At 37.1% G+C, this 16,185-nt stretch overlaps 3 protein-coding genes across 3 annotated transcripts; 1 reads left to right on the top strand and 2 right to left on the bottom strand.

Moving 5' to 3' along the window:
- The first annotated feature begins 814 nt into the window (after positions 1–814).
- LOC113713046 (transcription factor IBH1-like) lies at positions 815–2,171 on the top strand. The gene has a single exon (XM_027236759.2). It carries the CDS (start codon positions 1,352–1,354, stop codon positions 1,865–1,867), a length of 516 nt encoding a protein of 171 aa, XP_027092560.1. The 5' UTR covers positions 815–1,351; the 3' UTR covers positions 1,868–2,171.
- A 4,183-nt stretch (positions 2,172–6,354) lies between these two features.
- On the bottom strand, positions 6,355–13,638 carry LOC113713031 (probable sodium/metabolite cotransporter BASS3, chloroplastic). Its single transcript, XM_027236735.2, has 6 exons — positions 13,499–13,638; positions 9,368–13,069; positions 8,799–8,894; positions 8,372–8,678; positions 7,911–8,158; positions 6,355–7,369 (listed from the first exon to the last, which is right to left on the bottom strand). Exons 2-6 carry the CDS (start codon positions 9,949–9,951, stop codon positions 7,132–7,134), a joined length of 1,473 nt encoding a protein of 490 aa, XP_027092536.1. The 5' UTR covers positions 9,952–13,069; positions 13,499–13,638; the 3' UTR covers positions 6,355–7,131.
- Positions 13,377–15,251, bottom strand: LOC113713040 (uncharacterized protein At5g01610-like). The gene is made up of 2 exons (XM_027236744.2): positions 14,526–15,251; positions 13,377–13,876 (listed from the first exon to the last, which is right to left on the bottom strand). The coding sequence occupies exons 1-2, from the start codon at positions 15,024–15,026 to the stop codon at positions 13,814–13,816; spliced, it is 564 nt and encodes a 187-aa protein (XP_027092545.1). The 5' UTR covers positions 15,027–15,251; the 3' UTR covers positions 13,377–13,813.
- Positions 15,252–16,185: the final 934 nt, after the last annotated feature.

The following is a 16,185-nucleotide window of genomic DNA, read 5'->3' as shown; positions in this document are numbered from 1 at the left end:
ACATCGGTCGATCGGTCCTACTTTTCCTAACAACAAAAATATATATAAGCACCAGATTAAGTACGTAGCACAATTTTAATCCTCTCATTCATTCATTCATTTTGCTATACGCACGCCGCTGCTTCCATTGCCGCCAACCCCCATTAACTTAGTTAGGAGTTCATATATAATTGTGATGGATCATATCATGACCCTTCTCCTCCTCCTCAAGGTTACGCGTCTCGTCTCATGTTGATGTATTGACACGACACGTGCCTTTCTCGAGATTTATACTCCACCTAATTAGTAGTAGTACAGTGTTATCGTGATAGTTTTAAGAAACACTACGGGTCTCCATATCATATGTCAGAGCGGGCGTGTAATACCTAAAGACTGGTTGTCCATCCCTGGAGCCGCCAATTAAAAACCTCTCCGGAACTGCCGGTGCAGCCGATCGAGTCCATATGATCTCATCTCTTATAAAGTCACCGGCCGCTACTTCTTTTTCTTCCTTTTGGGGTTGAGTCCAGTAGTAGTAGTGTCTCTCTGCCTCAACGCCCAAAACAGACAAATTGGAGAACATAGCAAGAAGAACATGAGGGAAATATATACTTTGCAATAATGGAACCAAACTAAAAATGCCCCACCATTCAAGTGGGTAATGGAACCATGTGCGATCATATGGTGGTTGGCCCTTTCAAGGCCCACACCCAAAAAAAACTCTCTTTTTAACCCCAAAATCTTGAAAACGAAAGATGGAGGGAGCATACAACTATAATTCCTTTTTTTTTTTTTTTGTATTTAGAAGAAAATGTTTTCAATTCTATGAAAAATACAACCAACACAATAAAGATTGATTCCCTTAAGTCGTCTCTCCTCTTTCTCACCGCCCATTCTTAATCTTCTCTTCCTAATCTTCTTTTTCCTTCATTCCCTTCACACGTTGCTTCCTCACATTTCCCAATCTCTCCCTCCTCACCTTTTCCTTTTCCTTTTCCTTTTCCTTTTCCTTTCTTCCTCATATATGTTATGTAATTAGTACAGTAGATAACTAGATATTGTGTCAGAAGTCAAGAAACTTGTTAATTTCCCTTTTGTCCTTCTGAGCAAAGAGGCCCCTTTGTGTCAGAAGAAAATCTTTTATCTGCAAGTACATACCCTCCCACCACTACTAGTATTGCCTGTTTCTCTTTCAATCCCGTCCCATGAATCCAAACCAAACCAAACCCTTCCTTCTTTCGTAGTTCGGATCATCCTATATAACTAGTATATATTTACTTCCTAGAAAGCTACAAGTGCAACAAGTCAAGTACCCTCAGAAACCCTAAATTTTTCCCACCTAGTTCTTGACCCTGTCTCAGCATTCTTCTCAATGAGCCCTCAACACATGAACATCCCTTTGAGTCGTAGGTCGATCAGAACCAGGTTAGCTTACCGGTTCCTTCGAGCCCTGAAGAAACTGAACAGGCAAAGAACCGGTGCTGTAACTTCTTCAACTTCGTCATCTATCAGAGACACTTGTAGACGCTATCATATGGTTAAGATGGCTGCTTATGCATCCATGGCTTCTGCTGTCGGATCAAAACGAGCATGGAGCCGTGCTTTGCTCTCGAAGATTAGGAATCGAGGGCTGAACCGTTGGCTTGTCAAGCGAAACAAATCTCGTGCATTAAGGGGAAGAAGCTCATCAAATGCTGTAGCAAAAGAAAACCCTAGCAAAGGGTCAACAGTTGGTCTTGAAGAAGCTCATCAAGAACTTCGGAAGCTCGTTCCGGGAGGTGAAGTTATGGATGTGTTGAGCTTGTTCGATGAAACTGCCCATTATATAAAGTGCCTCACCTCCCAGGTACAAATCATGAGAAATATTGTGGATTTTTATTCGGATTGATGATAAGCCAGCTGTTATGGTTATAAGCACAACAGTACATCATCATCAACAGCAGTTCATCTGATGCATAGATCAGAAAGAGATGATCCCGTCTGGGGGTGGATGCAGAGGTAAGTGCGTGCCAACGATGACCAAGGAAAATAAGGTGGCTTTTAATTAGGTTCATGTTTCATACGAGTAAATCTGAGGTACGACTTTTCCAACAGTAAGATGTGAGGGTCACATGTATGATAAGATGAAAAACTGTGTCACTGTTATTGTACAGAAATATTCAGGAGTTATTGTGTGTCTGTTTTGGTGCTTATATTCCCACTCATTCTTCTCTTCTCTTATTTTCTCTCTTGTATCTGGTGTGTGTTGTGTGTGAGACTATGACGATACTCTTAGATCTCTTGGAAGATATTTGCAGATTTTTGGCTCAACCGAGTGCAGCCCAAGATATGAAGCAAGTAAAGTATATATAATGATGGAGGTGAGACTTGTTCTGTTTGCCATGAATCATTATGACTTTAATTCTTTTTGTCTTCAGAAACCCGCAAAACAAAGGTGTTGTGAACTTTCTAATTTTGGAATCAAAGATAGAGAAAAATGAGAGAACTTTTCGAAAGAATTATAAGAAACTGATTTTGAGTAATAGTAACATGTATGGTTTAAGTATATACGCATAATTTCGGTCCTCAAAATTTTTTTTTTTCTGGGAAAATACTGCTGCAAATATTTTTCTCTGTCACCTTCTTCTACAGTTATTATTCTGTCTTTATTGTTTGATTTAGGAGCTAGCTTCTCTAGACTTGAGAGAGTTTTCATTTACGATCGATAAGCAGAACGTTCCACTTCGTATACATGCATCTGCAAATGCGTATTACAAAACTTGGCCTGCAAAGAATATTCCAGCTTTCCTGCCCGACTTTGAAAGATATTAAAGTTTTTCTCAAGAATCTTCTTCCCTTTTTATTTGAGTCAAATATTTTTCTGTTCAACAGAGTTTTGTGCACAGTGCACATATTATTTGAGAAAAAAAAAAATTGCAGATCGCTCAGTTTTTTTTTAATACATATATTTATTTTCCACTAAAGTTCCAGATGCAGGGTATTGTACTTTTTTCTCCCCATAAGCGAGAAGCTATTCCGTTGAGTGAATGTCTATTTTCTACTTCACATTGTCTTAACGTATTACCTTACTTTTTGAAAGGCAATAGAATATGCTAAACCCGAATTATGGAGTGTGCTAAAGTAACATCTTTCCTCGGTCTTAAAAATTTCCATTTCTAAAAGTTTCCCAAGTAGGATACTTGGATTACCTTCGTGCATCCAAATTAACACGTTTTGGGACTCTGTGACCTCATATGTGTGTGTGTATATGTATATATATATGTATGTATGTATAAAACTACTGCTGCTTTTGAAGAATTGAAGAAAGAGAATTCGAGCAAAGATTCAGGTGTGGTTAACATCCATAGCACGTACAACCTACAATTTGGGGGGATTTCGATATGGATATGCTACTAGCTTGTAAAGAAGACTTAACCTACATATGGATTCTTTTTCTTTAAGGCTTATAGTACTACTCATGCAGAAGAACTTGCAAAAAATAGTTCTAAGATTAGGATTTGGTAACGTCAAAGGCTTATTGTGTTGTGGGATCCAGAGAAATATCTTTCTATTAATCTGAGTAGAATAAAGAGTGAGGATTTCAAAAAGTTACTTGCCATGAACTTTGGGTTAGTGAATTTTGTGAATAAAACAAAACGTAACTTGCTTACTTATGTTACACATTAGAAGGAATTGTATGGTACAATTTGTTAATTCCTACGACTTTAGGATTTTTTTCAGTGTTATTTTGTTTCAGTAGTTTAGGATTCAAAAGTATTCAACTTGGTGGACTTTAGAATGCCATAAAGAGCTGTATTAGTGTTTGAGTTCTATTATTATCGTTATGTCTAATAGATTCCGCATAATGTTAAAAAAAATTTAATCTCATAACAAACAACTTTGGTTCATCAAAAGGAAGGGATTAAAAAAAAAGAGTAGAAGGAATTAAATTTTAATCCCAAGATCTCCTCTCGCCAAGTTTTCAATACTTACTATTTTCGTATATTGATTTATTTCAATTCCTATGAAAGAAAGAAATGATTTTCATGAAAGAAATAAGAATAGAAACAAATGATTTTCTATTGTCATTGTTGTGTCTAATATATTCCACATTATTTTCAAAAATTTTATCTCATAATAAAAACTTTAGAGCTCGTTTGGGTTGTTATTTTGTAGAATTTTTGTTGAAAAATATACTGTAAGAATCTGATGTATGTAAAATAAAAAAGCGATTGAAAAATGTATTCATAAAAATTTTTCAAGAAAAATGGCAGTCCAAATAAGGCCTAGATTCATCAAAAGGATGAAAAAAAAAGTAAAGGAAATTATACTTTGTCCCAAGATCTTATTTTCCCAAGTTTTTTTTTTAATTAACCCTCCTTCACCTCTGTACCCCATCCCTTCCCCAAATTGTCAGATTCAAAATTTCATCTCCTTACCCCATCTCTTCCCCAAACTGTTAGATTCAAAATTTGAACTGTGAACCTAGCTGTTAGACTCAAGATTCGAGTTCCAAATTTGACAATGGAGAAAATTATAAGATTCTTCCCTGACCAGTGGGCCGATCCTAGTGGTTTTTTCCCAGGTTTCTATACTTATTATTTTCTTATATTGATTTATTTTCAATTCCTATGTAAGAAATGATTTTCATGTTCTTATTTTGGAAGGAAATAAGCATGAAGTATTAGTAAAATACTTGAATTGCAACATTTTTCATTCTTTTGAAAATTTGAGTTTAAACTATAACAATAAATTGTAACTAATGCTCAAAAAAATAAATTGTAACTAAAACCTAATTCCAAAATGGTAGGTATTTAAAGGAAAAAAAAGACTAATGCTCTTGTTTTTTGGACCATTTTTCATAAACATATATTAAAAAGAATTCAAACACATTTTCATTTATTGTAACATTTTTAAATAGCACTCTAAAAATAACCGTAACCAATGCAGCCTACTTTAATGTGCTCTGATGATCCAATGGACCGTAATAAATAGAACAATTTATTAAGAAAGGGTAAGAGTTTCTTGATGTGAAGGTGTAAAACAAATATAGATACTTGTTTTTTAACCCTCTCACATTTCTCCACTCCCTTCCCACATTCAACTATTTGATATAGGATTCGAATTCTAAATCTAAAAGTAAGAAAAATCCTAAAAGCCCTCCTGATGCAAAACTTAATAGGATATAAGACTTTCCTATACTATATATACATTAACAGGTTTATCTGTGTGTCACATATACAAAACTTAGAGATCAAATTCAATTTTTGCATATTTATCATACATTCAAACCTATTAGTGTAAGAAAAATGATCAAAACTTACCTATATTGATAATACCCATTGTCATTTTGATGATCATTATTCCATAGACTAGTAAATTTTAGCGGAGACACTATTAAGAAAGTAAAATAAAAAATCGATAAAAAATCTAAAATATGAAGAGAGCACAAAAATTAAAAAGTAAATCTTATACAGACTGACAGTGTATATACTATTACCATGGGATTCATGACATATGTGTAAAAGTTAAATTTTAAATTCAAATTTTGCATAATTATTATTTATTCAACGCTGATAGTATATAAACTGTCGGTGTAGGAAAGATTAATCTAAAATAAAATATACAAGCTCTTGAGGATTTAGGAAAGCAACGATAAGAAAAATAAAAGACAATTCTTATTTCTTATTGGGAGAGACTTAGCAGAAATTAGTAATAATCACTCTAGATACAAATGACCAAGAAAATAAATCACTCTAGATGCTACTATAACAAAGTAACCAACTCGATGCTAACTCCATCTATAATAATTCACAAATATATCTCAAAGTTGACTTTCTCCAATTTAATTACTGATGTTACGTGCAGCTAACATAAGTTTACAAGCATAAACTAGCAATGATTAGCATGCATTACCATAATCAGAGAACTTCATTAATCCAATTAACTACCTCCACTTTGGAACCCTAATACACTTTTAGTTTTCGGGGATGCCAACTATAAAACTGTAAAAAATAAAACTAAAATTTTCAGATAGACTATAATAAATTCATAGTGTCAGCATTTTAGCAAATATTAAACTTCGAGCTATAATTATGTGATGTTTGCGGGGAATCTTCCGAGGAAAAAGATGAACAACTCAGAAAATCCTAAAACATCAGAACGATACTATCCAAATGTGGTTGACAGGCATATTTACATCTTCATGTGGGGTTATATATATGTATATATATGTATGCATGTTTCATGTAGGGTTGTATAGTTTGATCTCCTCCGCTTACAATTATGATCGTTGTGCTCCATAAAACACTACACTAATCGCCCGAAGGCACAAATGTAACGCACCCAAACACATAATGCAACAGAGAGAACGTAATAATACTTACAAACAAAGAATTCAAAACCTTGCATACGGCGCCCTCTTGGGCTTTATGTATGGGTACCTTGTGTCCAACTTTTAGAGAACAACTAATTCCATGTAACTTGTTTTGAAGCTGACAAAACATAAGCTAACAAAACATAAATCGGGCACGATGTGGCCCATAAACCTCCAAATCTTCAATCAGGCAGATGATGCTGACTGTATCAAAGAATGATTCACAAAATTCAACTTTAAACCAGCCCAATCCTTTTGCTTCTTTCTAACTCGGAGTATTCACTTCCAATCCCAAGAAACTGAAACTCCAGGGTGTTACTTTTTTGGGTAAACTTTGAAGTCGGCTATAATGCAGTCAAGTTCAAGAGAGCGTACACTTCGTTAATCTTTTGCACCTGTATGAGAGAACTGAGGAGAGGCAAATCGTTCACATTTCAGGTGCCTTAGTAATCTGATTTACGTCTTGTCCGTATAGACTATACACAAAAGTAAACATTAATGGGGCTTGCAGATTTGAAGCCAAGGGCTGCAAAATACCAAAAAACTGTACAAGGAATATACAGCTTTCCCCACTTTCGCTTCGTATCCTCCAATTCTATAGGTGTACTGCTATCTATGGTTATGCTGCTCTACTTAGATTACGATCTACTCTTCTGCTGCCTATATATTGGATGTTCAATTAGCCTGCTGATTGTCCAAAAAAAAGAATGAGCCACCTTTCTGGGCCTCGACAATTCCACCAGTTTATGGAATAAGATGCGTGGTGAATCCCAAATTCCAGTAAGGAGCCACTTTTGTCAAGCCTCAACGGTGCTACCCGCTTGTGAAATTAGTACAGAGGGCAAGTCCCTAATCCGACGTCCACTCCCCCAGAACGAGGCTAGACAGAGGCCCATGATAGCCATGGCAACTACTGAGCATGCAGGAGGAACTGCTTGAGTGCTCCCAAGGAATTGAGTTGCAAGCAGCCCTGCCAATGTAGAACTCTGCATTCCTGTACACAATGAAACTGTCCGGCTGACTTCTTCTTCTAACCTGCCACAACAGCAAAGTCGTCAGATTTCGCTAGCTTGAAACTCTAAAATAGATATTACTTTAATTTGCACGCAAGCAGCATCTAGTTTCAGATCATCTTGATCAATACTGGCTTTACTTGTGAAAACAACCTGGTTGAGCTAGTAATACCAACATTAAATCCCAAGAACAAGCGAACTCCAATCACTAAGATTTGCAGAACTAGATGCAATCAAGGCATCAATTAAAAAAAAAGAGAAGGTTGCAGCAAGTAAACACTCTCTTACTGGAAATTGTAAAGGCTAGGCTACACACTCTACACGAGTAATTTTGCAACCCGGTTGAAGAATTGAAAGAGGCATAATGTGAATTACAACTGAAAGATGGTTAATGTCTTGTCTCGTTCAAAATCTACAAAATTTGGGTTAATACACAATTTGTTGCCTCTCAATGCATCACATCTTATACCTTACGTGTAAGAAAATGCTTCAACACAATCTCGTCCAAAATGAAAGTGTTATCACTGATAATGAAGAGCTGATAACAGGAGCAAATATGGTACCTGAAAATTGGGATTTTGGATATCCAATAACCCAAAGTAAATGCCACTGCATGAAACGTCAGTACAGGAGCCACCAATCTCAGACCCTCGGGAGAAAGTATTTGGCTACGATTAATTGCAAGAGGACTGCCAATACACATTGAAGTGCAAATCATTGCAACGAATGGCATCACAGGTTGAAGGAGATAGACAACTGGTTTTGCATATGTGTTGAGGACTAGGCCAAGTGTTACTGGGGCAAGAACAACCTGGTAAGGCAATTTAATATTAAATGAGAAAGTTCAATGCATCCAGATCTGGTAAAAGCTAATCAAAACAATTAAGAGATCATAATTACTCTCTCCATCCAAACACAAGATTTCAAATTTGGGAATTGTTACTTTCATAGAGACATGTAAAATACATAAAGATGATGAAGTACTAGAGCCAGCTCACTCATGTTTTCTAACTGAATTACGTGCCTGCAAAATTGACTTTGACATAGCAACTGCATCAACTGGAACAACAGAACCAATGAGAAGGCCTGTTAGAAGAGGAGTAACGAGGACTGAAGCAATGGTTGATGAGCTGGTCAAAAGAATGCTCAAAGCAACATCGCCTTTACTCAAGAAGCTGGCATAACTAGACAGCTGAGCCCCAGCAACACAAGACATGAGGACAAAACCGGCAAAGAATATACGAGACATTCCAAATGCTCGCGCAACCAACACTCCAAGTGCTGGTTTCAGGGCATATTGTGCAACAAATCCAATAGACAGAGGGACAGGCCTGGTTAAGGGAAAAAAGTAAAGAGGTATAATCAGAAACAAAATCCATTAATCAATCAATATTAGTTAAAACAAAAAAAAAACACATAAAAATTGATTGAGGTAGTGAAAAAGTTGCAACCTTTTGAATGCCAGAGCAAAGTCATCAATTGAAAGCCTGATCCCAATAGACAACATGATTCCTCCGAGTGCAGGAGCATAGAGTTCTTTTGACACCCTGCAGGTTCCTCTATCATTTACAAAAACAAAACCAAGACATTTGTATAGCTTTAAGTATCAAGCATCTTCATAAAGTGCACATGGAAGACCAAGGAGAAAAAAAGACAGAACAGATAAATAAATCAATGAGTAAATAAAGAAAACCCATTTGCCTCACTCTGGACTGACGATAAATACTTGAATAATAAAATCAACCCCATAAAATAATATAAGGACCACCCAGAAACTCTCTGATATTTGCATCAAAACATATGATTTGATCAAACTATGCACCTGAGTCACAGTACTAGATTCCCATTGGACAAGTCTTGAAACACAAGCAACACCCCAAACTCCTGAAAATTTATATATATTCACATGATTGAAGCATAAATAAGTTAAGCTAAATATAAACCTTCAGAAACTCCGGATTCGATCAAAAGCCCCGGAAGATTTCTTACCACACAGAAAGAAATTGATTGGAAATCTTACCAAGTGAAAGTAGAAGGCTGAGAAAGAGCAGAAACTGCAGTGAGGGCCACCACAAAAGGAAGCATTGCAGACAAAACTTGGGAAGAATCCGCCTTTTTATCAGCTTCCATCACGCTTTCATCGAGGCTTGCACCAAAAGATAAGAGAGAAAAATTGCCTTCTCGCTTATGCCACCCAACCTTTCCAATAAACGGGGACGACGTCGTTGAGCAGGCTATGGCAGATAAAGAACCAAACCCACGGAAACCCTTGTTCAAAAATGGAAGAAGAAGAGGCCTTTTCGTGAAAGCGAGGGAAAAAGAAAGAGAATTGGGATTCGAAGTAGAATCGTTGGGGAGGAAGAGAAATGATGTGGGAGCTTTCGAGTGGCGGGAAGTGAGGGTTGGAGCAAGGGATATAGATGGAATAATAACTGACATCTCCAACTGGTTTACAGAAAGTAACCGTTGAAGATGGAGTGCGGGCGCCGGAGGAGATGGGTTTTCCTTGTCCGGGCCAGGGAGCGAAGAAAGAGAAAGGAGAGGAGTAGAGCGAAGGAGAGTAGATGACGAAAAGATAAACAGATTAGGAAAATCCCTTTGCATTTAGTAGTAGTAGTAGTTCGAGTACTAGAATATTTTTGTTTTTTTTAAAAAAAAAAATTTTGTTACTACGTAGCACATAAGAGATTTTTCTAGAATGTTCAACGGTTGGGAGGAAGACTTGCTAATGTGATTGTGATGTGAGACTTTTTGGGGTTTCGATTGAGCGATTTGACGGTCCGGATTTTGTTGAAATGTGTCGCATCCACTCAGCAGCTCATCCTCGTTCATAATCCTTGTTCAAGATTTGCACCCACAACCCCACATCATTCTTCATCCTCAGGTTTGGTCCCGTGTCTTTCCTTGATTTGCAAGTCCTCTAAACCTTTGAACCATTTCCAGAATAAGTTCATTCTGTACAAAGTGTGTTGTGCACCGGGTGAATTAGGCACCTTTCGTCTCCAGTTGGTAATGAACAAAACCAACTTCTATTCTAATCTTGCTATGATGTTACCAATAATTTCTTTTGGTCGGAAGATCAAAGGCCCGAAAACAGAACAGGGAAATCTGTTGAATCTGTCGCTGCTAAATACTAATTGAAGGCGCAGCTAGGCCCGAAACAAATGTATGGTGCCGTAGGTTTCTTTTAATTACTACTACTAGTTTAGTATACTTTATACAGCATCTGGGGGACTTTTCACATTTGACATTTTCTCCCTATTAGTAATAGTATGAACTTTGCCTGGAATAATTGCAACACTTAAATGCCACCCCAGTGGCCATCAAACTGTATGGGAGACTTCTCCAGTCAATGATATCATCATTGTCCGTCGGCGTCCATCTATAAAGCCCGCCGTGGGTCCGACAGACATCCTCCTAGTATTATAACAGTAGTACATGCTGTTACACAAAATCAACCACAATTTCACCCTTCACTGCGAAAGCTTTTACAGTTTTTGAGTCTTATTTAAGTTGCAAAAAGGAAAAACTTCTGTTTTGCACAAAGAAAGAAAGCCTAGAATTCCTTCACATCTGCAATTTTATGCCTATTTGGTCGAGTGGTAAACCCAGAGAACAATCTGAATCATTCTCATCGGTCTAGGATGAGGATGTTGAGTGGCGGACATATTTTGTAGGAGTTGTTGCTGGTGTCTTTTGTTGGCAGTAACGTCCAGCAAAAGAGAAAAACAACAAAAAGAAGAGAGCCCTTGAGGAGCTATGCTGCCCTGCACTCGGATTAACTTATCTGGCCAAAACTGCAGAGACCTAAAGGTGGAGACTTTAGATGATATCAATGACAATAATAGAGGGGGTGGTCCATTTCCATTTGAGGGACACTCAGGTGCTGGAAATCCCATTCATAGAAATCTGCCTCCATGTGCATATTCACACACTTGCTGGAAATCCATCCATACCACGAAATCTCTACCGTCACCAGTGATCATTGTCGAGTACAATGCATGCATTAAGATAGTAAATGTATACACTAGCCTGTACTCAAATACATAGCGCCCTTACCCAGCATATGCCATGTGAAAGTCACTCTTTGCCAGCTTTTCATTATTTAACATCAAAAAGACAATATCCCAATACAAACGAAGAGATTTTAAAAGGACTAAATATATGTCAGACTTAACTTATTTTTTTTTCCCTAAATTTGTCCCTTTTCTCATGGTCAAAACTCATACTTTAAAAAAAGAATGAAATAGTTAATTTTCACGCCACTATTGGTATTTTGTTTTTCACTTCACCACATGCATGCTTGCAAGTGGCAGCCCCGTTCGGGCCAGCATCATCAACATATTTGCAAAAATGAAAGATTTTAATGAGCTCTTGCTTATCTTTCACTCTCTTTCCAGTGGCAATATACAATTCATTAACCTGATGATTCATTAAAAGGTAACAATCCCATGGTATCGATCCAGGGGAAAAAGGTTTATACTGAAACCCACTGCTCATAGAAAAATAAAAGCTTATTAAAATGCTCCTATTGTTAAAGTAGGCAACAGAAAGGAAACAAGACAATGAACAAGCAAATCAGCTAAAATCCAATCAATGGACACTATAGAAGAAAATGTAACATTGCTATGAGTTCATCAGCAGCTGTATGGGAATATGGGGCAGAAATACTTATTAGTATACGATAGTTATACATGTGGGTTTCCTTGGATACCAACAGTCCAGGAACACCTGTTGTGAAATCGGTACCATGCAAGAATAAAGCCAAAGATGCTTAAAGAATTACAAAATCTAGCTGCAATATTTGAAGTCATAAGGTAATTCTCACTAAGACATTTGACCACTTTTCCCTGTCATCAAGTTTTCTTTCTTTTACTCGTATTCTCGTTCATGAACCTCACTACAGTCCACTTTAGGACAGCTTGATATGTTTAAAAGAAGTGTGGGCAGGTGCCGGATTATAAATTTCTCATCTTGATCCCATTACTTGTAAATAAATCATTTTTGAGAAGTAAATGAGACAACGTATGGAAGAGTTTAGTCAAGTGCAAAACTTAGGTCAATATGTCGTTCTCTCCCTCCTGCTTCCCATTCCACACAGATCACAAGAATCCCAGGAAAATGAAAAAAGAACATATGTTAAACAATTCTAAGAATTTACATGTTAAACAAAACAAGTCATAGCCTCTACATTGAAATATAATTACATCAATCCCCCACTGGAATACTGATTTCCTCTTAAGTGCAGAAAGAACAGAAAGCTTTGGTCTTAAGCTATTGACAATTTTGATTTCCCAAATTTGAACGCATTATAAATATCACAGAAAAGAGAAGCGAATTGCTTGCATGATGTAAACAGGTAAATCTTGTTAGCAAGCATGTGAGAATTGGGAAAAGACCATCTAACTATTTCAATACATGGCCTTGTAAAAGAACACAGCAAGTTTGATAAGGAAGACAAAACTAAACAGAGGCAGAATCAAGATTTGCAGGTAGCAGGTTTTCTAAGCTTAGGATTCAACTCTGGCCCACTAGATTAGAGAAATTCCTGAAATAGTTTCAGCCAACATTACATTCTTCTTACAAGAGAATGTATGTATCTTACAGTCGAAAACTGGACGAGGAAAACAAAACAAAAAAAAAACTTGGAGCAGATGCGTACCATTGCTCATGCAATTTTTGGCAAAAATATGCCGTCTTCAATGAATCCAACTTTCTTAGCCTAATAAAAAAAGACAAATCTGTAAATTCATTCATATTGAGTTGTTCCAGAAAAAGTAAGAAGTATGAGAAGCCAAACTGAAAAGAATTAAAATGAGAAGCAAGACGAGAAACTAAAGTTTGGAAAAGAACTAAAAGAATCATATCAGGCTAGTTGCATATGCAATTTAACTAGAGATTTCTTAAGTTGTTTAATTCTCAGAAACTGAAAAGCAACCAGCAAGTACAATGTAGTGGCATCCAAAAAGCAAAGGAAGATCACAAGCAGTGGCGCAGTTAACTTTGAATGAGACAATAAAGACTACAAATTTAAGAATCAAAATAATATAGATTTTATTTCTTGCATTTATGTATATCTCATCAACTACAAAAAGAGAATTAAGTAACAATCGTATTTCAGGTTTGATATGAATTGAACGTAGTTACAAACCTCTGCAAATCTATCACAAGTAATTTATGTAGTGCTCCTGTATCTTTATATCCTCTCTCTCATAGACACTCAAATGAAGCATCAATATATCCTGGCTTTCTCTCCTCATCTCGGAGTCCAATCACAACCGTCAAAAAGATAGGAGCTGGCATGATAGTTTGCAGCACTATACATGAAACCGCAAGCAAGCACACCTGAATGAAGCATATGACCACTAAACCAGACTTTCGGCAGACATGTACATAGAATGAATAATGGAAGACCCATGGTCTGATTGAGCTATAGTGCAACTTGACCTCTCCTGACTAGCAAAATCTACAGAACAGTCCTTACAAAATCTCCCTGATCAAGCTGATACCGGAGCTTCCCCAAGAGACTCTGCTCACAAACACACATGCATCAGAATCACTTATAAGGAATATAACGTTATCAAGTGAAGTGATAGGAAAAGGAAAAAGGCATCGGAAGATATATTTTGTGGTTATGTAGTCACAAGATCTTTATATCCTGTTGTGAAAAGAACTTTAAAGAACAAAAGGAAGTATTGCAACTGTAGCTAATTTGAGTAGTAACTGAGGGCAAAGTTTCCCATAAGAATCCAATAAAACGTTGGACAGAAATAAAAGTCAAAATTTCACTCTATCAAAGTTCAAACTCAATGAAACAAATTTTAAGAAATCAACTAAAGCATCTATCTGGAAGCAGCGGTCTCATTGTCTCAAGCTTCCAAATTTTGACCGTGGCTCTCCATATTATTTGCCTATAGAGTCAGTTTAAGTTCGGAAATTTTAAGCAAACATCTCTGCTACTACAAAGCCATAAAGTTTAGGCGATCCAAAGACAAAAAACTATGAGATTTGGGAATAAACACGAACAACATCTCTACCATCTTCCAAATTTATAAACCAACATGCCAAGCAAATTAACAAGCCACAAGCCAAAGAATTCTACAGGCACATAAGTATCAGTTGACGATTGAATTTCAAAAGACAAACGAAAAGAGATAGGCGGAAACAAAATGAGGGACCTTTGAAACAGCCTCTAATATGTGCTTCCCATCTTGAATCTGATCCGTGAGCTGAACAGCAGTACAATCCCTCGGTGTCTCAAACGAGGACAAAGAAAACTGCTTAGAAACCACCCCAACATCAAAATAAATCAACCCGGAGCTAGGTATATCCACCCTGATTTCCTTAACGGGAAACCACAAGAACAAATCCTGTGCTGAAATTCCAGCCAGCTCACCGATCTGGCCGTAGCTCAAAGTACCGGAAACATTTGTTTCGTAGTGCAATTCGTTTTCAAATTTAGCATTGCAAGCTTGATCCAAGTGCACCTCAAATTTACCAGAATTATCCAAAGTGAAGTTCTTGACTCCCTTAGGGAGTAAGCCCATTGGCAAGCCATGGCATTTTAGTACTTCATAGATTGAAGAAGATGATTCCAAGTTCGATTGTACTGCTGATGACAGGCAACAGAGTACAAGGAATAGGCAACTGAGGTGTGAGAAAGGAAGCATCTTTTTCATGTATGGGATGGAGTTTAGAATGGTTTGTGCTAAAGCATGGAATATGGGAAAAGGGGTTTAGAATCGCATAAGGGTTTTAGGAAATTTTGGGGTTTTGGGGAAGGGAAAAGAAATTAGAAAGTGGGGGTGGGTTTTTGAAGAAGAAGACGAGAGGAGGGAAGGACGGACGTATGGGAGAAGTAGGAGGAGAAGACTGCTGCCAGCAAGAGTCCAGAGGGGATTAGGAGAATGATCAATTATTGGTGGTGAGAGGTGGGGTCTTGCTAATGTACAAGTGATTCTGAGGTGTAGCCACTGGTATTAGTCCACGTGGAGAGAGAAAAGGGTTGAGGTGGAACGGTAAGAGACGAGACAAGTTTTAAGTTTTGGCACGCGTTGGGTTGGGACTTACACACACAAAGGATGGCGGAGACATCGGAGGCGCGTGAAGACACGCCGTTGCCTTGGCGGCTGGGGGAAAAGGTTTATCGTACCATGCATACCACTTAGTATGATGTGCATGAAAATAGTGCGATAAGTACGAGAGGAGAAGCAAGAATGACCTGGCCGAATAAACCACACAGATGGGGTGGTGTGGTTATGTTGGCAAGAGTGGTTAAAAGAGCTGGCAAAACGCTCTCAAACTAGGACAAGGGGCTGAACGGTTATCAGGAAATCATTCGGGGCGATTTTATGCAGATTGCAAATGGCGTAATTTATTTTTAATAATTTATAATTATAGAATAAAATTTTATGAACTTCACATATGATATAAAAAATAAGATACAAGATGAAATTTGAATCTTACATTTTATTTTTTGGCCAAATCTTGGCCATGAATTGCCAACAATTCATGTCCCTTTTCCCTCAAACTATTAACTTGGTTGATTTCTAGACCAGAGTGTAAAAATATGCACTTAATAATTAAAGGATAAAAAGTTGATCAACTGTATATATATACATATATATATATAAATTAAGGGCCATCCAAATTTTAGATTTTTTTTTTGTCCTAGAATAGAAGAGCAGTGAAGAGTGAAGACTTTTAATTTCGATAAGCAAACGGCCTGTCCTATAGGGGAAAAATTTACTTTTCATCCCTAAATTTTAAGACAGGGACACATTTCATCTCTAAACTTTTAGACGCAACACATTTAGTACATAGATTAATGATTTTTGA

This window comes from Coffea arabica, chromosome 1e (genome assembly GCF_036785885.1).
Source record: "Coffea arabica cultivar ET-39 chromosome 1e, Coffea Arabica ET-39 HiFi, whole genome shotgun sequence".
Classification (NCBI taxonomy): Eukaryota; Viridiplantae; Streptophyta; class Magnoliopsida; order Gentianales; family Rubiaceae; genus Coffea; species Coffea arabica.
Note: the sequence above shows the minus strand (reverse complement) of the source record. Positions and strands in the feature narration are given on the sequence as shown.